The following is a 24,852-nucleotide window of genomic DNA, read 5'->3' as shown; positions in this document are numbered from 1 at the left end:
TTGACTAATGATTAACGAGAATTTCAAAGTAGTTCATTTTGAAGCTGGAACACACTTTTTTATAAGTGACACATTTTTGCAATTGTGACCCATTTTTCCAGGTGCGACCCATTTTTTCAAGTGTAACCCCTTTTCCAAGTATGACCCTTTTTTCCAAGGGTGACCACTTTTTGGAAATTTGACCCATTTTTCCAAGTGTGGCCCTTTTTTAAAAGTGTTACCGTTTTTTCCAAGTGTGGCTCTTTTTCCAAGTGTTATGGTTTTTTTCCAAGGATGACCACTTTTTCAAAGTGTGACCCATTTTTTCATATGTGACCCTTTTTACCAAAAGTGAGCCTTTTTCCAAGGGTGACTACTTTTTTAAAAAAGTGACCCTTTTTTCCAGGTTTGACCCATTTTTTCCAAGTGTGACCCTTTTTTGTAAGTGTGACCCATTTTTCGAAGTGTGATCTTTTTTTGCAAGTGTGACCACCTTTTCCCATAAGTGACCCATTTTGCCAAGTTTGACCAATTTCTCGAAGTGTGACTCATTTTTGCAAGTTTGACCAATTTTTCGAAGTGTGGCTCATGTTTGTAATTGTGACCCATTTTTCGAGTTGTGACTCATTTTTCTAAGTGTGACCCTTTTTGCAAGTGTGACCCATCCGACGACTTTCCAAAAGAAATGGATGAGATAAGAAGGAAGTTATACCCCGTTCTCAAGGCTGCCAAACGTGAAAAGAAAGAAGCGTACTTTAAGGTAGAAAAACTTTTTATCAACGGCTCACTCTACCGAGGACCGGAAACAGCTCTTTTTCCTCTGTACGGATGTTTAATGAACGGTTAGTTTTAAATATGTTTAATTGACTTTCTTGCTCCGCCGTACAACTCAACCATTGCTAAATTGCTGCCGCTAGTACCCCAATTTTAACCCAGTCAGTAAACGCCGCACAAAAGCATAGGTAAGTCTGAAGTAGTGAGTACCTTGTGTTGTGTGTGTAGTTGTATTTCTGTTGTAAGTATGTTGAAATGTATTTATCTATCTAACTTCAACTCGGTCAACAAAAGAAAATTAATTCTAAGTTATGATATCTCGCCGCACAGTGAGAACTATAGTATAAACAAGTGCTTATTTTTTTCTCTGGAATATTGTGACTTCGCCTTCTGCAGAGAATCTAAATGTATAAAATTATATCGCTAAATGTAAGAGGGTTAAACGGCTCGAGAAAGCGAAGACAGGTTTTTCGTTGGCTACATCAACAAAAAGCAGATATAATTTTTTTGCAAGAAACTTATTCCTCGCTCGATACTATCGGAGGATGGGAGACGGAATGGGGAGGCAAAATCGTATCTAGCAATGGTTCGTCTCATAGCAGAGGAGTTATGATTCTTTTTAAACCACGGCTTGACATAAACATTGAAAAAATTGCCTCAGATGATCACGGGAGATATATTTTAGCACAGATTGTTATTGATAATACTAAAGTTGTACTGGTTAATGTTTATGCACCAAACGATCCAAACCAACAGGTTGTAATCTAAGGGGGCTTTCAAATAATATCCTCGGCAAATATGGAAATGAAAATCTTGCGTTGGGGGGCGATTTTAATTGCGTAATCGGCACTTTAGACAAAAGAGGTGGCAAACCTGTTGACATTAGAAAAGCATCGACTATTGAACTCAAGGCTTTGATTAAAACGCATAATCTGCTCGATACCTGGCGCTACAAAAACCCGGACTCATTTGGCCCTACGTGGGCGAACCCCTCGATGAAAATACAATGTAGACTAGATCACCTCTTCATTTTAAATCAACTGAGTAATCGAATTTGCGAGAGCAAAATAATTCCAAATATTTATTCTGACCACTCTGCAGTCGTGCTCTCTATATCTTTCACCGAACACGAACCCCCTCGTGGGCCCGGCTTCTGGAAATTTAACAACTCGTTGTTGTTGGACACGAAATATGTAGAATTATTGAATTTCTTAATTCCAGAGTTCGCCAAAAAGCATCAGGGAACTGAGGACAAGGGTTTGTTCTGGGAAATGATTAAAATGGAAATCAGAGCATTTACAATAAAATTTTCGAAAAAAAAAGCAAAAAGCAAGCGTGACGAAGAGTCTGCCCATTTGTCGGAGATGATCAAGCTGCAGCGCAAGCTCCAGACAGCGTACAGCGATTCCCTAAGGAGCGAAATAGAAAGAATAAAAACCAAGCTTTCAAAAATAGCAAGCGTGAAGACGCGTGGCACGATTATACGAAGCAGAGCGCGCTGGTATGAACATGGCGAGAAAAACAGTAAGTATTTCTACAATTTAGAAAAAACAAACCAAAGGAAAAAACATAAAACGGCCTTAAAAGTCAATGATCACGCAAAATTAACCGACCCGAGAGAGATTCTTGAAGAGGAAGAGCGCTTTTTTAAACAGATATATAAGTCAAAAAACACGAATCCGAACGGCTCGGAGTTTATCGAATTCTTTAATACGGAAAATGTATTGTCAGAAGAAACTGAAAAAATTTGCGAAGGCATTATGTCTATCGATGAATGTAAACGAGCGCTTATGAAGATGGAAAGCAATAAAACACCAGGTACAGATGGCCTCACTTCAGAGTTCTATCGCTTCTTTTGGAACGCTGTTGGTAAATTCATGGTGGAAAGTTTTAATTATGCATTTCAACACGGATCACTTTCTATCTCTCAACGACAAGGTATTATTTCTTTAATCCCAAAAGAGAACAAGAACGCGGAATATTTAACAAATTGGAGACCAGTTTCGCTACTTAATGTTGACTACAAAATTGCGACCAAAACTATCGCTCTTCGCTTGGAAAAGATCTTGCCAAGCGTAATACATCCTTGTCAGTCCGGCTACGTAAAGGGTAGATTCATTGGAGAAAGTATCAGACTAATAGCAGACACAATGGACTTCACTAAAATTAAAAATATACCAGGTATAGCTGTTTTCTTAGATTTCGAGAAAGCTTTTGATTCAATTGAATGGGACTTTATCCAAAAATGCCTTGAATCTTTCAACTTTGGACCAAATCTCCGGCAATGGATCAGCGTGTTCTATAAAGACATCTCTAGTTGTGTCATTAACAATGGCGTTGCCTCCAAACACTTCTACTTAGAACGCGGTGTCCGTCAGGGTTGTCCCCTTTCAGGCATACTCTTTGTTATCGCTATGGAGCTTCTTGCCCAAAGTATAAAACGGTCAAAAGACATCAAGGGCATACATATCCAGGGAAATGAAGAGGTCAAGCTCACACAGTATGCTGACGACACAACTGCCCTTCTTGCTGATGTCCAGTCAGTTTCTAATTTATTTGACTTACTCTCACTGTTTGAAAAGTGCTCTGGCCTAAAAATAAATCAGGCAAAATCAGAAATGCTCTGGCTTGGCTCCGTGCGCCATAAGAAAGACGCAATTTGCAACCTCCAAATCAGCGATGATCCCGTTTACGCGCTTGGTGTGCATTTTACCTATAATATTGAATTGTCTCATCAGAAAAATTTCTTTGAAAAATTAGGATCCCTAAAGGAAACCTTAAGTGTCTGGTCCCGAAGAGACTTATCTATATACGGTAGAATAAATATTGTTAAAACGTTAGCCCTCTCCAAACTTGTATTCATCTTCAGTGTTATGGAGACTCCAAAAAACTTTGCAACGGAGGTCAATAAAATAGTGTTCGATTTTATCTGGAAGCAAAAACCCGCCAAAATAAAAAAGACAACCCTCATCAAGAAGAAATCGGATGGCGGTCTTGGCATGAAAGATTTTGTACTTTTCGATAAGGCTTTGAAACTAACTTGGGTAAAACGGCTGTGCTCAGACTCAGATGCACCGTGGAAGTATATTCCAAAATCGTTTCTCTCTACTGTCGGCGGTACTGAGATCTTTCAATGTAATTATGACTACAACTTTCTTGATCTTAATGGCCATCTTCCTGAATTTTACAAACAAATTATTCATCATTGGCAAGAAATCGTGTCTACGACACCTCACAGCAAGACCGAGATACTGTCTCAGACAATCTGGAACAACAAATTCATTACGATTGACAAAAAAATGGTATATCTACCTCATTGGCACCGAGCAGGTATAAAGCAAATTTCAGACCTTTTTGACGAGCGTGAAAATTGCTTCCTGCCTTTCCTTTCCTTGCGCAATAAATACATGCTAAATTGCAACTTTTTACAATATTGTAGTCTTTTATCTGCGATCCCTCAAAGTTGGAAGAAGCTCCTTCACGTTAATTCTGGCGACTCTACTACACCCCCGCCGCCAATCTGTACTATAACGTGCAAGATGTTATACGACAAACTGTTAACCTTAGAAAATCTTCCTCCTCCCACTTCAGAAAAAAAACTCTTATCATACGGCATCGCAAAAAAGAATCTAAATAAAATTTATCTTCTGCCTTTCACAGCCACAAAAGAAGTTAAATTGGCAATGTTTCAGCACAAAATTATACACAACATTTTAGCCACGAACAGTATATTATACAAAATGAACAAGGTTGCCTCCCCATCCTGCCCTTTCTGTCCCTCTGATAGTCAAGACATACGTCATTTGTTTATTAGCTGTCCGCAAGCGTCTTCCTTTTGATATAAGTTCCAAAGTTGGTATTCTACCGTAAGTAACGCGAGTTTACTTCTCCCCGAGCCAGAGGTATTATTTGGAATTACTCGTCCTTGTACTCACTGTTTGACCCTCAACCACCTCATAATACTAGGCAAATACTTTCTTTATATCAACGCTCTAAATAATACTATGTTCCTTTTCAGCGACTTCATTTCATTAGTGCAGGATAAAATCGAGATAGAAAAATATATTGCTGCCATGTTGAATGGCGAAAGGGAATTTCAACAGAAGTGGAAATTCTTTCTCACCATTTAGGGCGTTTCCCTTAGTAATTAGTTACAAGGTCTTTGTTTCTCTTTTTTTTGTTTGTTTTGTCGTTGTTGTTGTTGTTGTTTTTTCTATAATTAAGTAATTACATTGTATTGTTACTCCTTAAGTAACGTAATGTGTAAGTCATAATAAGCAATTAATGTGCATTGTAAGTAACGTAATGCCAAGTATTGTAAATAGGTGTTTTTTTTATGTATTGTAAGTGACGTTTGTAAGACAGTAAAAGCATTAGAAATAATAATAATAATAATAATAATGATGATGATGATGATGATGATAATAACAATAATGTAGTGTATTGTAAGTAGATTAGTTATTGTTGTGAGTAGAGTAAGGCAATGTAAGTAATTATGTGTTTAGCAATAAAAAAAAATTTAAAAAAAAAAAAAAAAAAAGTGTGACCCATTTTTTAAAGTGCCACCCATTTTTCCAAGTGTGACCCATTTCTCTAGGTGTGACTCTTTTTTCCAAGTGCGATCCTTTTTTTCAAGGGTGACCACTCTTATTAAGTGTGACCCATTTTATCAAGAGTGACCCATTTTTTTGCAAGTTCGACCCAATTTTCCAAGTCTGACCAATTTTTCGAGGTGTGACTTATTTTTACAAGGGTGACTACTTTTTTAAAAGTGTGACCCTCTTTTGCAATTTTGGCCCATTTTTCCAAGTTTGACCAATTTTTCCAGGAGTGACTCATTTTTCCAAGTTTAACCCATTTTTTAAAGTGTGACCCATTTTTTTCAAGTGTGACCCTTTTTTTCAGGTGTGACCCATTTTTCCAAGCGCGACCCATTTTTCCAAAAGTGACTTCTTTTTCCAGTTTGTTTTCTTCAGAATAAAAAATTGTAGACTTTTGCAGTTATTTTATGTAATCATGAAAGAGACGCGTTACTTGAGTAATGAGCACATTATGATCAACACAGTCAAAGAAACTGTATACAAAAGGTTACATCTTGTAGGACAGTGGCTCGAAACCGGTGGTGGAATTTGTGAATTTAAACTATTTCGCATTCTAATAAAAATGCCTAAGAATCTGTACGTTGTTTATGTGAATAGAACCAGGATGGCTTTAGTTGTGCCACTGATCACCAAAAGATGTGAAAATAGATAGAAACCAATAAGTGTGAACACTCCAAAATAAACAGTCTAGCCAATAAATGCAATCCAAAGTAATAATTAAACGTTCGTAAACACAAAGTCAACAGAACTAAGAGATTCGTCAATTCAAGGTCCTTTACTTATAGACTTGCCGCTGGTTTCCTCAATCTGCGCTATGATAGCTACAGAAAAAAGTTGGTTTTTTAACACCACACTTAAGTTGCATTTTTAAAATACTAAAGTTACTTCCAACAGAGGATTAACTTACAATTTACAATAACTTTAAAAAAGTGCTTACAATACTGTTTGTTTGTTTGTTTTTTTACAACAAGAATTATAATTCTAATAATAATGCTCCTAGTAAAGACAAAACAAAATATAATACCACTATCAGATATAATACTACTTGACTATAATAATGTTAAATAATAATGCTAAGCTTACTACTGCTGGAGCGGTTTTAAGTTGAGTTGATGGGGAGCTTATAGTTAAGGCCCAGTTCATACGTCGCATTTCTGTCGTGTCGAATTCAATTCAATTAAGTGCGGCAGAAATGCGACTGTCGATTCATACGTCGCACTTGTGTCGCACTTAATTCAAAATTTGTACTGTCGGGTATATCGGCCAGCGGAAAATGTTTTAAACGGAGGGTATTCAATATGGCGGACGAAAATACTGAGCGACGAAGGACTTTAATTTTGCGAAAAATTGACCGCCAATGGAACGAGAAAGAGAAGGCTGACAACGGAGCAGTATGTGTTGCAATATGTTCAGGTTGTATTGGGTCGAGAATGGCCAAGTTTCCTCTTTTTCTTTGACGGGAAAACATTTACGCATGCTCAATACATTAACATAATGTATGCATTAGATTCGACACGGCAGAAATTCGACGTCTGAATCGGTGTCGCATTTCTGCCAGATAATGCGACAAGACCAGTTGAACGTGCGGCAGAAATGCGGCAGCCGATTCAGACGTCGAATTTCTGTCGAATTTAATTCGTTGAATTGAATTCGACACGGCAGAAATGCGACGTATGAACCGGGTCTTAGGAAGCCACGACGACGACGTTAACGAGAAGGACAACAAACAATAGGTTTAATGAGCAAAACAATTGATCGTTTTCACGTGAGGTCATCAATTTCCAAAATCCAAGACTATAGAGCCACGAAAGATTTTTAGCTCATCAGGCATGAGAGGATCTAAATTTACATCTGTTTACAATTTTTCAGCTTAATAGCGTGCTTAGTTTGAAGACCAGCGTAGTTTATTTGAAGTTCACATTTATGGCGATGTGTGACATACCGCTCCGATCGCGTTTGTGGAAAATTTTACACTTATCTAGTGATTTTTAGCCTTTTTAGGAGACAAAGCGTTAAGAAAAGTGCTTAAGTGAATGTTTGTGGGTTCAGTTCAGATAATCAGTCGACGCATGGATAACCAAAGTAAGTTCCAGATGTTTACACTATTTCCCGGCCGCCATGTTGGTGGAGCACCACCAACATGGTGGCTCCATACTGGGCTGTGTAAATTTGCGCAAAACATTTCGACTAGTATCTGAAGTTTGGGAAAACGTAGAGACCTACAGTCAAACTTGAAAAAGTTTCTTCTTTACCTATATACTATAACATACGATTTCTTGACTTTACCACTGAATAGTTTTCGATTTATTTTTTCGTTGCGTGATAGTGAAAACGATCTATAGCTATGCACGTGCATTATAAATCTTTGTACATTTCTTTGCCGTGCTCTGCAAAACAAGAACGTGAAATGACCGAGTTCTGCGTAGTCTGAAAACGCGAACGACGACGGAAATTTTTCGTATTTCCATTTGGCATTGAACGCTGTCATTGCATATTTGTCTTGAGCACGTTTTTAGAGTCTATGGGGTACTGACAAGACCTAGGCAATTGCGAATTTCGCTGGTAAAATAGAAATTCGTTTTTGAATAGACGTCGTCCTTGGCGTCGCCTTCGTCATTGCCTTTGCTCCTCAATAATTTGGGAATCCCTTTGGTTTTGTGTTTTCTTACGATTTGAGATTGAATGAGTCACGGTCAGTACTTGATAAGTAATTGCTTTGGTTTTGGTTTTACGACACTCAATTGAAAACTGCCCTATTGTTACACAAAACTAAAAGTACAGCAAAAATTGAAGACAAGGAAAGCGAAATATATAGGGTCATGAAATACAGTGCTTAAGCTCCTTCCTTTGTAAAAGAGAACCCATTCAAGGTTCCCTTTAAGACATAAATTCGAAAACGTTGTTGTTGCACAACCTTATTAAGTAACCGCCATGTTCTTTTACACAGCCCGCCATGTGAGAACGTTTCCTAGGAATATGTACAGTTTTCTTCCTGACCAAAGGCATTACTCCATTGATTTTATTCCTGCACAGTGCGGGTGACATGAGAGGCGATGTTGGGTAGCTTAGTGCTGTAACTTTCTGTTGAAGGGCACACTTTGGCTGCACACGTGGAACATAACAGTTCCTTGATCTTCTCCCTGAATCGTTCGTTCAGCAGAGAATATACGAAAGGGTTGACAGCAGAATTGAACATGAACATCAAGTCGGAGATGGCGTAGGAGAAACGGCCAAATATGTAGATGTCGAAGTAGCTTAAGATATAAATTAATAAACCAGTAATCCAGCAGATTCCAAAGATGGCACTGACTGTCATCACACTCAAGGTGACTCGCTTACGCACTTTCAAAACTCCCTGAAAACACGAGGACGCAAAGTGTTAGTGGATCGATCTGTCATTGAAGCTATTTCAGTCTACCCATTTGATGGAAGTGATAACCATCATTTTTTTTTTTTTTTGGGGGGGGGGGGGGGAGGTTTCTGTTCTCCCCGTCTTTCCATGATACGCCTTTCGCCCAACAATGCTAATTGCAAACTCCGGAGTAATTGCTGTTATTTCCTTCTTTCCACCAAGTAAAAATTAGGAATGACTATGAGTAAACATGCATAGAACTTTTGCATGAATGGTGCCTGGATTTGAATAACAATACTTTATACACCCTTAGCTTCGTACATATGTTCCCAGACAAAGGATTTTTCACCTGAACGTGAGGCCAAGGATGCAAAAAGTATTGTTATTCAAATTTAGGCACCATTTGTGCGAAAGGTGCATGGGCGAAGAAACTTTGTAGTGCCTGGCAAAGAACACGCCGATCTCACTACCATGACATTTACACAAACCTATGAGCAGAATTCGAAATACATTTTTAAACTCGTGGATACGCGAAGCGTAGAAACGTGTTTGTTGCGGGAACTCCGATATGCAAATGTGTCACTCACTCACTCACTCACTCACTCACTCACTCACTCACTCACTCACTCACTCACTCACTCACTCACTCACTCACTTAGGTGTAGACACTCCTCGTAATTAATTGGCCCGAACGAGAGCGCCCGAGTCCGACGCCATTTTGGAATAGTAACCGCGCCCGACGCCATATTGGAATAGTAACCGAGCCCGACGCTCTTTAACAATTAGACTATTTAACAATAGCCCATGAGGCGAAGCCGAATGGGCTATTGACCCGTGGCCCTTGAGGGCGAAGGGTCTAATTGTTTTAGTATCACCCAACTAGTCGGATAGAAAAGGTAATAATAACGTTAGCAAATGCAAGTTGAAGAAATATTTATTTGGGAATAAAACGAAAGAAAGCGTCACGCTCGATGGCGCCAATTTCGCTACTCGATGACTATTACTAATAGTCCCCTAGTAGCGTAGCCAATCAAAATGCAGGATTTGCGTTAGTCCACTAGTTGGGTGATACTAAATTGGAATAGTAACCGTGCAGTCAGTGCGAGCCCACTAGTCAATGCGTGCATCGTGCCAGCCCGAGTGTGGATGATTTTGTAGCTTTTGCACGACCATTAATATTAGGTGTTTCGCTAAATTGAAGTGGGGTTGACTTCGAATGTTCGAATTAGTTCTATGGCCAACTTGAAGGCTGAATTTCAGAAGCATTTGAGTCGTCCAGGCGCTCAAAATGACCAGGAGATGTGCATTTGTTTGCTGGAAAGTGACCTGAAAAGCTAATATGGTAAGCTTTGATGAGAATAGGTCTTATTCCTCGACCTTAATGAGCTTATATGAGCGAAACGAACAACTTTTAATGAACGAAACAGCTATTGAATACAGGACAAACATCGGGACCATTGTATAATATTGTAATTTCATTTTTATAATTTAGTAACATCTAGACCTGAGGCCAGCCGAAATATTGTTTTAACTCTACGACGTTGTGTCAACCTTGCAGTAGTGACGTATTATCGTTCTACTTTTCAAGTTTGGCTGATTAGATCTGCTGTGAGATCCAACGTTCAATCAAGCAGGACCTTCGTTCACCGCTTTGCAGTTTAGACACTTAAGTTTTTCATGTTGAGTTGTCCATGTTCAACCGGCATCGAGTTAAGTTTAGATTAAAGCTGTGTTTTCTATACTTGTCTTGTTTAGTTTAGTACATTGATCTGAACTCTAAGTGGGATGTGAAATGCACATAAACTTGGAAAGAAACTCCCAAATACTTGATTTTGATAAGTTTAAATGATTTTTACCCTGTCTTTTGTCTACACTTTTGTTTCCTGATTGAAAACATAACAAACGGAAAGAAATCCCCTGTGAGCTTGTCCCCAATTGTTAGTTAATACTAAATACATTGACACTTCAATGAAGCTGTTATTATTATTGTTGGAACACATATCTATGGTCGACAGATTTGTCGGATCAACACTGAAAATGCTTGCAAATGAGTCTACTTATTTTGATGTATTTTACGTCCAATGTATATGGAGACAAGCGCTTCCAGATTGGAAAAGAAGTGCTGTCTCATAAGAGACCTTACCTATAACCTTGAATGAAATGCAATGAAAAACGTTTGTAAGCTCGTACGACTTGAATACATGCAAATTTTTCCAGCAGGCAGATCAACATCAAGATCTGGGTGTGAGAGAAGGGGGGAGGGGGGAGAGTACTCTATGATTTGCTGGGCAGGAGTGTCCTCTGTGACCCAAGAACCCTTAGCCTTTACCACTCCATGTTTTGCTGCAATTTTGCCACCCTGGCTATTCTGGACATATGTCTTTGTGATATGTGTGCAAAAAAAAGCCAACGAAAAAAGCCTACACTGCGTGAGTTAAGTGCAACCTTGCATGGTACAAACCCGGCTTGTTTTAACAGCATTTAATAATACACCAGTAATTGCAAGTTCACCAATATGTTTCATCTCTAGATTACCTAATCCACGAGTTTGGCCATAGATCTCCTTTGATTATTTTCATAAAGTCACTTTTTTTTCTGATAATTCTTACCTTTTGTTGAAAAGCAAGTTCGTTATCGTCATTTCGCTTAAACCACAAGGAATAAACGACTCTGGAGTATAAGCCAGTCATGATTATCAGTGGAATGATGGCCAGCAATACAAGCCAAGTGGTATCATACGCTGCGCCCATCCAACTTTCTGGCCAGTTCCATTTGCAGTCGCCAGTTGACTCATCAAATATTGTGACCAGGAACAGCGGTAAGCTTAAAACCAGTGCAAAGATCCAACAACCAAAAATAATTACCTGAAAATGGCGCGTTATGAGCCAATGAAAAGACATGTACTTAGCATAGTGGAAATCTCACAAGTCATATCTCAAAACGTTTGGACAAATTTTAAAAAGTGGTTCTGAACCCGTAATCAAGCATTGGGACTTTCTATAGGAGAAGAAGTTCCACGAGCAGAGGTAGACTTTTAGCTGGAGCTGGAGCAGGTACAACTGGGACAAATTCAGGAAGTGATCAACCAAGAAACTGGTGCGGGAGCAGAAGCAGGTGTGATATACATTTAAGAGCAGCTTCGCCTAAATATCAACTAGACTTGGAAATAGCGAAAAAATCGAATTTCTTCAAACTCGCCCAGAATGAAGCCCTACGGGCACTAGTTACAAAAATATCGTTTTAAGTTCGATAAATCAAAAATTATTTTTTTCCGCAATTTTTTCGTTTCGATGCCCCAAATCGGCCAAAATCCATCGAAAATGAGCGGCATATTCAGAGGCTCGTAAACTCAAAAGTAAAAATCTTCATTACAAACTGATTGCACGTCGTATTTGTACTTCCATTTTTGTCTATTTAGAGCTAAATAGATCGTGATTTGATTAGAACTTAAATATTTGACGAATTTTCTAAATTAACGACCCAAGACAGCTTTAAAAGAGGTCTACATTTAGCCTATTTTCAAATGCTAAAAAGGCGTTCTGGTACACGGCTTTTCCCAAAACGACTAGTTTGGTGTGAAAGAGCATTCTTTCTTCTTCAAATTAGTGAAATAAAATTTTTGGGTAAATAAAATCGCGAGCGCTGAGATAGCGAACTAAATGCAGCACTTCTTCCTGAAAACGTGACCTTTGACCCGAGCGTAACGAAACCGATTACTGCAAGAAAACCAGGAAGAAAAGCAAACGCTTCGTTATTTTGAAACAATTTCTAGTGATATCTCTCCGAAACCATGATTGCAAGAAACTATTTCCAGATATGAAATCTTACAGGGTCAAAAAAGGAGCTAAAGGGCGCATTTTGACACAATAACTTTGTTTGCTGAGAATTGAAGTCAATGACCGTTAACGAATTCCAGTGAAATTTGCAAACTTGAAGTATGTTAGCCGATACTTACCTGAATATTTATATTAATAGAAGAGTCGTCTTCTTGGATTAACCTTCAAAAGAAGCAAGATCCAGATTTGAAAATCTCTAAAAGAAGAAATGTTTAATGTTCCGTGACCTGCCCGCTGCTATAAATTAGCTTAAATTCCATGCACATGCCGACCGCATGTTTGTCGTAAAACCAACTGAACTCCACTGACAGTTTCCATGGGCAACCCCAAAATAAACAATCCCCAAAAATGTAAAGTGAAATTGGCTGTCTTCATGAACAGTTAGAAGCTAGAGTCAAGTTCCATTACCTTTAAAAAGTGCTTGAATTTATTTGTTTGCGTCGACTTTGTCCACTACTCTCACGTTCGAATGCCGCGAATCGGTCACGCCAAAACAGTGCAGACCGTGCAGACTGCAGACAACACCGCGTTCAAACGTCGGGCATGCGCAAATTGGTACATTTTTTGGCAGCCGCGCGCCAATTTCCCGCGCAAAAATTTAAAGGAAAACATGGGAAACAACCGGTGTCACGCAAAATTTACGAAAAAAAATTGAAAAGTTCATAGAAATCTGTAAAAGGAAAAGAAAGCAGGTAAAAGGAAAACTTAAGACTTTTCAGACACAAAGTTTATTAAGTTACCGGTATTCTGTTGATTTACCATTTTGTTTTGAGCTTTACCAAAAAAGTTTATAAGTCTTAAAACCCGTGTCATGCTACGAGCCGACGGCGTAGTATATTTTTATTTGTTTTTATTAATCACACGATGCGTGACGCCGAAAACGGACGACAAACGATGTGTAAAAGAAGGAAAAATGGGAGAAGAAAAAGACAATTGCAGTGATTCGGCTTCGCTCAGACGAGCTGGAAAAATTTTGGCAAGGACTGAGGGATTCCATCCGGATCCTTGATTTGTCTGAAGCACAGGAACGAGATGAATCGAAACGGCAAATGATGTTCATGTCCATCGTCATGGGGGCATAGCTGGCCAAAATACCGATCCCAAACCGACTGTACCTGGTCTTTGACCAGGTGGGAAAAGCTTTTCTAAACTACAAACCTGGAAAAAACTGGTGCACTAAATGCAAAGTCGAGGCGGACAAAAAATTCAAGGAGCACGGAAAATACATACCACGGAAAAGAAAGACCTGCAACAAGGAGAAGGTAGAACAATTTTTAACTCTCAAGTCATTTCTGTTAGCTCTCGTTGTACCGGATAAAACATAAACAAATATATAAATAACGAGGAAAATGTCATTTATAGGATACCGATGACCCATGAAAAGAACAGTGTCATGAAAATATTTTGGCCACCTTTTAGTTGCTCCATTGCTCGCACATGCGCAGACGTTTGACCGCTGTGTTACTGCAGACACTTGTTTGGGCTTTTCATTGTGACTCCTTTTTTGGGTCTAGTTACAAAATAGTGTTGAATATATCTGAAAGTCTGTCATTTATCCACAGGCTGCACAAGCGCAGAATTGACTTTTGATTCAATAGACAAACGCGTACAAGACTTTGTATGGGAAACTTACTCAGTCTGCACGGTCTGCAGTGTTTTGGCGTGACCGATACTACGCAGTATTCGAACGTGACAGTAACTACTGAGTGAACAAAGTAGAATCAAGCACTTTTAAAAGGTAATGGAACTTGACTCTAGCTTCTAACTGTTCATGAAGACAGCCAATTTCACTTTACATTTTTGGGGATTGTTTATTTTGGGGTTGCCCATGGAAACTGTCAGTGGAGTTCAGTTGGTTTTACGACAAACATGCGGTCGGCATGTGCATGGAATTTAAGCTAATTTATAGCAGCGGGCAGGTCACGGAACATTAAACATTTCTTCTTTTAGAGATTTTCAAATCTGGATCTTGCTTCTTTTGAAGGTTAATCCAAGAAGACGACTCTTCTATTAATATAAATATTCAGGTAAGTATCGGCTAACATACTTCAAGTTTGCAAATTTCACTGGAATTCGTTAACGGTCATTGACTTCAATTCTCAGCAAACAAAGTTATTGTGTCAAAATGCGCCCTTTAGCTCCTTTTTTGACCCTGTAAGATTTCATATCTGGAAATAGTTTCTTGCAATCATGGTTTCGGAGAGATATCACTAGAAATTGTTTCAAAATAACGAAGCGTTTGCTTTTCTTCCTGGTTTTCTTGCAGTAATCGGTTTCGTTACGCTCGGGTCAAAGGTCACGTTTTCAGGAAGAAGTGCTGCATTTAGTTCGCTATCTCAGCGCTCGCGATTTTATTTACCCAAAAATTTTATTTCACTAATTTGAAGAAGAAAGAATGCTCTTTCACACCAAACTAGTCGTTTTGGGAAAAGCCGTGTACCAGAACGCCTTTTTAGCATTTGAAAATAGGCTAAATGTAGACCTCTTTTAAAGCTGTCTTGGGTCGTTAATTTAGAAAATTCGTCAAATATTTAAGTTCTAATCAAATCACGATCTATTTAGCTCTAAATAGACAAAAATGGAAGTACAAATACGACGTGCAATCAGTTTGTAATGAAGATTTTTACTTTTGAGTTTACGAGCCTCTGAATATGCCGCTCATTTTCGATGGATTTTGGCCGATTTGGGGCATCGAAACGAAAAAATTGCGGAAAAAAATAATTTTTGATTTATCGAACTTAAAACGATATTTTTGTAACTAGTGCCCGTAGGGCTTCATTCTGGGCGAGTTTGAAGAAATTCGATTTTTTCGCTATTTCCAAGTCTAGTTGATATTTAGGCGAAACTGCTCTTAATATAGTACCAGCTAAAGTGACAGTCTTTATGGATATTGTCTGTTAATAACGGCCATCCTGCCCCACGTTATTCGCTGAACAGTGTCGCTAGAAGGAATGAAAGTATGCTTTCAAATTTCACCCCGGACGCTCCGTTGCAATGAAAGTTGTAAAAGACATGCATATTCATTCAAATCCACTTGACTGAGTACAAAAACAAAAATCATTTTGGGCAATCCAAAATGATGGGCGTGTTAACATTGCCTGGCGCAGTAAATGTGCTTGTGTCACGCTCTTTCAAGAGACTGTGGTTGTTGCTAGTTCCTTTGAAATAAATGCCAACGAATTTTGTTTGTATCTTTCTACATACAGGTCAACTAAGAATTATTTACAACGACTTCACAACAAAACTTTGGAGGCCACAAGTGTGCTTCTCATTCGTCACCTCAGGTCAGTCTCTCAGATATATTGCTGCTTACTCACCTTCACTCTTCGCTTGTTAAGTTTTCCTTTGCTACCAAGGGGACCCATGACAGTGTAATAGCGTTCAACAGCAATAGCAACCAGAGTGAGAGACGAGGAAGCCGCACCCACCCATGCGAAGTTTCCACTTGTCAGCATTCTGCATAACTCTGAACCACCGCCCCCCTCCGGGTGGGTGAATATTTTCTTCAAAATGTGATTCGGTGCAACAAACACCGCGAACGTGATATCTGATACAGCTAGGTTCACAAGTAGATAACTGATTGGAGTCCTGCAGGAGTAACATCAGTGCCATGCTTTCAAAATAGTAATGATAAAAACATTAAAAGCCTCAGGTACAAATTAACAACAACAACCATTTTATTTTGCTTAATACATAGAATTTCATGTAGCGAAAAAAAAAAATATTAGACTTACATAAGCAAAAAAACTAATCAGAATAGTAAGAACTTAACGAGTTGAGTTAAAGGCATTATATAGGAAAGAAACCCAGATTGGGGTTATATCGTAGTTCATACTCTTTGTAAACAGAAGTAAGGCAGTCCTTGTAAACTAGCTTGTAGTTCGTTGTTAGCAGTTGTTATTGTGTTGGGGCTAGGGGCATTTTCACTGCTGTTTGTTCTATTTTCCTCTCAAATGGTACCAAGCCATTCATGTGAGACTTAACGAGAGCTGCTACCTGACTCATTCTAAAGGAAACCTTGAACCAGCTTCAGACAGTAATATATTCAGGCTCTATCCGCACAGATAGTTTACATAAGTGGACGCATATATTTTCATACGTCATGACCTCCTTTCACACGACATTTACGATCATGGAAAATGTCTGATTCTGACCACGCTAAGACAAGACATTCAATGTGAATAGTTTACTGAGCGTGCTGCAGTCGGTCATCTGATATAGATGTATTCCTTCTTACAACATAATCTGCATCCTTGCAAATTACAACTATTTGCTCCAACAATTAGAACCTGTACTACGCCAGATACGAAAAACCACTAAAATAGATGCGGCCAAAAATTGTGTGGAAACGTGTTCCTGATCTAATGAAGCAACACAAAACCCCGAGGAAAGGTTACAAGTCAGTAACGTAGAACATTTTCTATTATACATACAAGCTTTTGTAACAAGAGCTTTTAAAATTATATATAATATTAAAAACAGAGGACAAACAAGAATACTAGCTAACCCAGAATGACCTAAATCTTTCGCCAAAAGCCTAAATAGTCCATGAACGTCCCATGCCACCCCGCAAGCCTCTCCATCGTGTCGTCAAAATAATAATTTCTGACTAATTCGTCCCTCAATCGTCAGAAATTACAATTTCAGTTGATCTACCTGATATACAGTCTCCACAGTGGATAAATTCATCAATGGAAAGCTTTCACCGTTTATGTACTTACGTCTGGACAACAAAAAATAGACTCAAAAGTAGAGAACTACACTTTATCCATCCTAATGAGAAAACATAACACATTAACTAGAAATACAACACACATATAGCATACCTCATATCTTTATTTTTCTTAATGACAAAGATCACGAGGAGGTTAGAAACGGTGTCCGTGATGATCAAAATGGTGAGCACTGCAGTTAAGGCAATGTCAGCTGGCTTTGACATGACTGAAGACTGTCCAGCTATCACTTAGACTAATTCCTGTCCAGTAAACAAATCAAATAATGATATGCAATGAACGTGATGCCTTGGTTATTTGAAAGCTTAGGTAAAAATGTCATATACCGCGTTCCAAATAGGACAAAGAAAGGACAAAGAAACATTGTTTTCTTAGCTTCTCGTTTTGGGCCAGCTTTATTTTATTTTGTATTGTTAGGAGTAGTTCTTGCCGAAAAAAGTGCATTGTTTATGCAGTGTACCTATAGAAATACCACATGTAGTATCCCGGGCATGTCTAAGGTTTGAGCTTTGAAAATGTGGATCGATGAAGTTTTTGTCATCTTTAACCTTAGGGTCACCACAATACTGGACCTTCCGAAAGTAAGATCAACAACTTTCGGCTTAAGATCATGGAGATACGCTGCATCGAAATTGTGGAACGCTATTTCGGACGAGTCTCGAAAGATACAAACGTACACTACTTATAAAAACAACTTAAAACAATTAGATCTCACGGGACTCTGAGTGCGAAGTGGCTCTATCCTTGATCAATATTAATTTTTACTTCTTTTAATGATCATATTTTCTTACACATTTTACTTGAGACTACATTTTTGATTCTTTTATTTTAATACTAGCTAGTTCGTAATCTTAATTCATTTAAATTTATATACCTTCCTGAGGCTCTTATAATTTCTTTTTTCTGTTTTTTTCGTGCGTACCTGTAAATGAGCTTTTTAGCTATGCGTACCGACCACGTTAAATATATTGATTGATTGATTTTAGTGCAATCCAGGCGATAACTTTGCATTGTTTTACAGCTATCAAGTTTTACAGTGTCTCCCCTTGAGATTTTATGAACCCAAATTCTCAAGGAGATTTTTTAAATGGAAATTTACTAAGTTTGGAGATCACGCACACTGCAAGTAGAAGCTAAAATCACAACTGAGTTAAATTGTGTTAAATACTAATCGTGACGGGATGGTTCGACAGCGAATCATGAACCGACATTAATTTCCATAGGTTTGGGAATTGATTCCTGGGACTGAAGAGCAGAACTTTGTTTGCACAACGCTAAGATATCAAAGAGTATTTTGATCTTTTATGTAATCCTTTGGTTACTTGAAGAGTGACAGTAAACTGCAAAAATCTAAGCCATGCGCTATGCGTTCTTCCGTGTTCCTAAGAGGTCATTTTCATATTTAGTCACTTGTATACGATTATCTGTATTAAGATTTTAGAATCATTTTCAGTCTAAGGCAATCTGGCAGTATTAGTTAACGAGCAAATCTGTCACCCATTAAAACCATAGGTTGTCAAAAAAAAAATTCAATGTTTGTAAGGACCCAAAATTCGGTCGAAAAATTTCGCAAAAAAAGTTGTAAACATTGTGAATAAATGGGTTCAAAACACTTCACCTGTTTTGTCTTCATCGCTTCAAGGAGACTTCTGGGGATTGCGTCTGGGCAAAATTCTCCTCAACGGCCACAAATACTACTATGGCAGGAAGGCACTTGCTCCTCTCCTCTTTGAGGATGAAGAGTTTTTTTCCCGCAGATTTTCGTCAAAACAAATCCTCACAGCCCGCTTTGGCAACTTGCCATTAGACCTTAAAATTAATCATGGGCTATTTCTTTGCTACTGCTGTGTACGAAAGTAATTATTTGAACTTTGCTAGTCTTTATAATTTGGTAATCTTTCATTTTTAATTTCTTTTCGGAAACTTACTACAATATCAATTTAAAAAAGTTCCCCCCTTAATTGCTCTGGAATAATCGGATACAATAAATGAAATTAAACTATTGCGGAATTCGTAGCGACCAAAGGAAGGAAAAAATGTACTTATAGAGATTAAATAATTTAACTTATTTTAGCTGTTTTTGTTTCCATTGCTTCGACTTCCACTATACACGTAGATTTATGTTCCTCTTCTATTGCAATATCAGTTTGACTTTCATGTAAACTCGTTTTAAAATTGTTTTTGACAGTTGCTTCTATTTTACTAGTCTTCTCGGCACTGATTGCTTTGAATAAATATATATATATTTAATTTCCAGTAAATTTGTTATTCAAATCATGTCCTGAAAATGAAATTGCAATTCAAATTTCGTTTCGCTGTTCTTCTTTTTGTATATTTCACTTTCGGTTGTTTATATACATATGTACAGTATACGTGATACTTCAAAAAAAAAAACAAAGTTGTAAAAATCGTAGCTACGTTCTGCAATAGCATCGCCCATTGCATGTTCACGTTGAATAAGAAACGCTGTCAGCCTCAAGATCTCTCCTGCTTCACGTCCGCAGAACATTTCACAGCAGTAGCTCTCTTATACTGAGACCAAAAGAAATGTCTTTCCACCTGCTAAGTGGCACTGTTCGGGCGAATCTCATTTCATTAGCTTGTTTTCGTGTGAGATTAGCCACTGTGTTCCCAAGCTGTCCATTTATTGGAAAACCTTTTCTTCACAGCGGAAACATCTATCATCACAGATTCTTCTGTGAAGTTCATAATTTATTGTCTTCTTTTTGCAAAAAAAATATATCTGTCGATCCTTTCTGTCATTCGTACTTTCGGCTTTCAATTTTAAATCTATGATTCACGCCAAATCATTTCAAGTTAAACTGAGTTTGGATGACAGAGTGAATTATTCATTTTCTATCATACGTAAGTTTTTCAAACCCGGCTTGAAACTGAAATGAGAAAACCCGCACTCCAGGTCACTCTCAGCCCTAAACCACTAACTGTTAAACCACACGGGCAATTTTCTTTTTTCGTAACATGATATCTTTTTTTTAACTCACTGCAAAAATAAAAAGCAGTACAATGCTCACTGCCAGATGTTTGATTATATTTGTTTACAGAAAAAAAAATGTTCTCAGGCTTTCCTTAAAGTGCCAGGTCGATCATATTTTTCGTATTAAATGTCTTTAGATTTCCTTATTCTGTACTGAGATATTTCTAACTCACCTGTGTGAAATGATTTTTTTTTTCGTTTGGCAATGAGATTGAAGAACGCAAGTCCCATATACACTTGCAATAAGAAGACCGTTTCAGGTTTGGGTAGTATTATTTCTTAACGTTTTTTCGCCGCCATAACAAAAACGCGTTCCTGCAAAAGAACGAGGCTTGGTCGCTATTCGGATAAGAGACAATCATTTGTCTCAACATGTAGGATATAGGAAAAGTGCTTTCGATTTCAAGCCATTAATTTCTCGCGTGGAATGAGCGCTGGTAAAACACACTAATAGAATGTATTTCGCCCACAAACTTGTGGGTAATAACATTCCACCCAATGAAGGTGGGAAAATAACTGGACACAGAAACATAAACTCGCTGAATAACTATTCGGCTATTTCCTAGAAACTGACAACGCAATATCTCAGCCGTTTATTCTTATCCGGACGACAAAAACTCTCTGGGCGTGCAAAGATTCCGTCTTCGCAAAAATAAAAAAAAATGAAATTACACCCGCTTTCAGTGTTACGTGCATAGCAACTATCTCTCGACATGCCATCTTTCGACATGCTATGTAACCTGGCCTATATAACCTGGCCTATGTAACCTGTCAAAATGTAAGCACAAGTGGCTTCTTTAAGGTCGACCTCGACTTTTAGTCATGAAAGATGGATTTATTTGACATCATTAAACTAAGGCTAGGAGCATCAAGAAGACATTCTGTGAGTGATAAATCAACTGCTTTGAATGTTTACATCTTTCGACTATTAACTGAGCGGTAGCGGTCCAATTCTCCCGGAAGTCACTATTGAGAGCCGATCGAGTACACTACAATCGTTTGAATTATCCCCTAAATCGGGAGTCCACAATCTTCTTCATTCATTTGAGGTCAGTGATTATCATATACTTGTCATTTGTTCCGCTAATAACCGGAAAAATTGCTAGCTTCGCAGGTAAACCGTATTTCAGCCGTTTACATAGCATGTCGAAAGATGGAATGTCGAGAGATGGTGGAAAGATATCGCCTGTGCACGTAACACTGAAAGCGGGTGTAAAAACAAAAAAAAGAAGAAAATAAATAGATTTCGACAACAATAACAGTCCAAGTCAAGCCAATTTTACCCGTGCCAAGTAGGGACAGTGAATTTCACCAATTGGGATCAGAAGAGCAGTTAGTTTGAACTAGAACAGTTCAAGAGGTGGCGAATTATCACCAGCGACAGTGACGTGGGATTTGACCATTTAAAGAACCTATTTTTTTTTTTTTTTTTTTTTTTTGTAAGCTGTCAGTGAGGTGCTGAGATGCGTTATTATGAATTCAGCTGGAGCATAAATTGTTGCAGCTTTGAATTAATTCGTGCTTTTGCCTTTGTTTCTTTGTTTCTCTACATAATTATAATAAAAATAAAATTACACAGTGGCTTGAAGATATGAATTTTACTTGTTTGTGCTAAAACCAATACTTTAATCACTCGCTACGCTGGTTCGTAAAATAACGTTTGGACTGTTCGAAAAATAACATTCTTACGATGTCTTCACGCCACCCCGTATATTTTCACCGCTCTCTACATATTTTTATCACGCATCTCATATCACACACCAGCTGTCGGCAAACGTCTCTGTTAAGTATATAGTTTTATACAGCTGCATTTTGACTTCATGGTTCTTGAATCATTACCATTCTAATTATTGTTTTTGGTCTTATGTCAGCCACTTGACGGTTGAACAATATGAAAACTCAAACGGAATATTATATCAGAGCAACTTTTACGATTAACGGTTAAAAATTAATGGTTCAAAAGGAGACTAAAACAAAACAGTAAACGCTCAAAGAGCATATTATTTCGATAATGCAGCCACTGAATGTCGACTGCTATGTTTCTTTTGTTCGCTGTAATTCATTAGCTGTTATCGATTTTCCGAAACAGGCTTTGGACGAGAGAATAAAAAATCGTAAAGTTGGCTGTGGCACAATTAAACGGGCAAGTAAAATTTGTCATTCAATACTTGACATGGCCGTTAGACTTCTTTGTTGCAAATTCCTCAATTAATGTTTTGCCGCGAAAGTAGTCCGATTATATTTATCTAATACATGAAAATTGTTGATCTTGTGGAAGTCAAAAATTCTAAAGGAAGTGATAACGAAAACATTGTTGCACAAACGTGACTCACAGTGTAGGCCCATTACTGTAACTTCGCGCTCGTATTTTCGCCAAGTCGAAACAGTGGGTAAATTTTCTGCTAACTAGAGGCCGGATTTTTCGGAAACGAGAAACATTGCCCAATACTTGCCCTGCATCAACTTGAAGAATTTATGAAGACGTTGTTGTTTTGGATTTGTGCAATCGGTTTCTCGACTCAGTGGCGCCGTTATAAAAGGAACAGTGACATGAAATGTAGCTGACACTGTTTGTCAAAGCAGAAGTTGAGAGACAAGTTGCAAGAGAAACTGCGCGTACTGAAGCACCTTAAATTAGGGAGCTTTAACAAACCACGACGGAAAGGAAGACGACAACGTCACTAAGAGCACAATGGCATTGCACGTGTGTTATAAATCTATATGTATATTTCTTAGCCGTCCTCTTCAAACAACAGCATGGAACCAAGTTCTCCACATTTTGGATTATGTGGCCCACGACGGCTAGCTAATTTTCCGTGTTTCCTATTAAAACTGCACGCTGCCATTACATATCGAGTGCGGAAGTTTTTAGACCGATTGCCACACGGAACTCAACTAGCTAGAATACTAGAAAGTTTGAATGCAAAATTTAACTTCATTTTTTAACAGGAGTTGTCCTCGGCATCGCCGTCTCTGTTGCTAAAGCTTCCTAATGAAACCCAATGGTGAGACATGTACAAAATAGAAACCTACCCAAATTGCTGGCTAAAGATATTCCTGACTGTGCAATTCGGTCCACATATGGCATTAGATGCTTCTCGGGTACATTAAATTGACGAAAATAAATTTCGCCATTAAATGATCGTCATTACGATTTGCTAGCTCAACGAAATATTGCGCAGATTTTTTATTTATGTATGCACCTTCGCATTTGCGACTTAATAAGTTCTCATTTTAATTTTTCACTATTATAAAGTATTGACAGGTCAAATGAACCAACAATAGAGCCAGCTGCCGAATTAACATCAAGCAATCTACTGTCATTTCATATGGTTTACTTCATCAGTTTACGTTACTGTATTCTTTTATTCAACTATTTCGTTAAAACGAACTTTCTTTTCCAGAAAGTTTCGTTGGTTGATTCTTGTCTTAAATCGCGTGTTTTGGTCCTTTTTCTTTTTAATTTCGTGACAATCGTGAATTAGAGCACCTAATGAGTACGCATACATTAGCAGAAATTGGTTAATTTATTCTCAGCGTATTGTTAGATTAATTGTTTAAAGAGCTGAAATTGTCGAATATGCAGGACATAAAACCATATCCGTTTAGTTGAGAAATGCTAGTTGAAATATTGGCCATTAAATCTATCCTTACTATTTCAGCCGTATACACGTCTTTGCCTTGCAATTTATCTTATTCATATTTCGTTTAGTTAATTAAAATCTGCACGAATAAGAGGGTCTATATGCGGTTAACAGTTAGCAGTAAAACGGAACAAAAATGAAGCCATAGTAAAAATTGTGTTTTTATTTTGCGTTTGAAAGTTACATTAGCCTACAATTCCTAAAATTAAATAATATCTTTTTCCGTCCCAGAATGATCCTAAGACCTTAAGTATGTTTTAAAGATGTCAACATAAATTGAAAACAATCTGGTAGTTACCGTAAGGAAAACAGATTAAACGCAAGCCGTAAAAAGCTAAAATAGTAAGCCGTAAAAGCCACCACCCGATAGAGACGCACAAATGAAGATAGTGTTTAATTACTGATAAAGGAACATTGTCTTAATCTCCCTTAAGTATAGATCTATGAATATTTAAAACAGGAACTCGTTTCACACATCATGTACTGACGTTCCTGTGAACGACTCTTTTAATTGTTCTCTAGGGAACGAATAAAAGTTAGCTTTGTAACTAAGAGACCTTAACTTTAAGCTGCTACATACAGCGCGTTTTTTAGATCCTCAAGATACAATGTTTTCCTACTTACTGCGGTTTGTTCAAGATATTGTAGCGCGTGTTGGTTTTCATTTTGTGTATGCGTGTGTTCAGTATGTACGTGACTCTATAGCTAACGATCAGTTTAACTTGGCTCCCCTCTTTTATTTACTTGTCCCATTGGTTATTTCTCTCCCTCTTTTTATTATCTACTTTATTATACTTTCGGCTGTGAAGATGTCTTCCACTCATTAGGGAGTTTACGAGACCACGACGGCGACACCGAGGACAACGTCGATTAAAAAATGAATTTATATTTTACCTACGAATCTTGCGATGCTCTAAAGTCATTTACTTTGTTTATCA

General features: G+C 38.0%; 1 protein-coding gene across 2 annotated transcripts; it reads right to left on the bottom strand.

Moving 5' to 3' along the window:
* Positions 1 to 6,044: 6,044 nt before the first annotated feature.
* Positions 6,045 to 23,742, bottom strand: LOC110061581 (pyroglutamylated RF-amide peptide receptor-like). Of its 2 annotated transcripts, XM_089283018.1 has the most exons (5): positions 23,304 to 23,742; positions 17,369 to 17,517; positions 15,860 to 16,130; positions 11,316 to 11,570; positions 6,045 to 8,709 (listed from the first exon to the last, which is right to left on the bottom strand). In XM_089283018.1, exons 2-5 carry the CDS (start codon positions 17,479 to 17,481, stop codon positions 8,374 to 8,376), a joined length of 975 nt encoding a protein of 324 aa, XP_089139144.1. In that variant the 5' UTR covers positions 17,482 to 17,517; positions 23,304 to 23,742; the 3' UTR covers positions 6,045 to 8,373. The 2 variants fall into 2 exon arrangements, with proteins under 2 accessions (XP_089139144.1, XP_020624075.1); XM_020768416.2 differs by lacking the exon at positions 23,304 to 23,742 and having other exon boundaries at positions 17,369 to 17,547.
* Positions 23,743 to 24,852: the final 1,110 nt, after the last annotated feature.

This window comes from Orbicella faveolata, unplaced genomic scaffold (genome assembly GCF_042242905.1).
Source record: "Orbicella faveolata isolate gen_17 unplaced genomic scaffold, um_ofav_v1 contig_12, whole genome shotgun sequence".
NCBI classification, from domain to species: domain Eukaryota; kingdom Metazoa; phylum Cnidaria; class Anthozoa; order Scleractinia; family Merulinidae; genus Orbicella; species Orbicella faveolata.
The sequence above is the reverse complement of the archived record's forward strand: the minus strand, read 5'-3'. Positions and strand labels throughout refer to the sequence as shown.

Coding starts and splice junctions, on each gene's coding strand:
- LOC110061581 (XM_089283018.1), bottom strand. CDS start 17,481: ATGTCAAAGCCAGCTGACATTGCCTTAACTGCAGTGCTCACCATTTTG. Junction 11,571..15,859: donor TTAACAAGCGAAGAGTGAAG/GTGAGTAAGCAG, acceptor CGCCATTTTCAG/GTAATTATTTTTGGTTGTTG. Junction 8,710..11,315: donor AACTTGCTTTTCAACAAAAG/GTAAGAATTATC, acceptor TCGTGTTTTCAG/GGAGTTTTGAAAGTGCGTAA.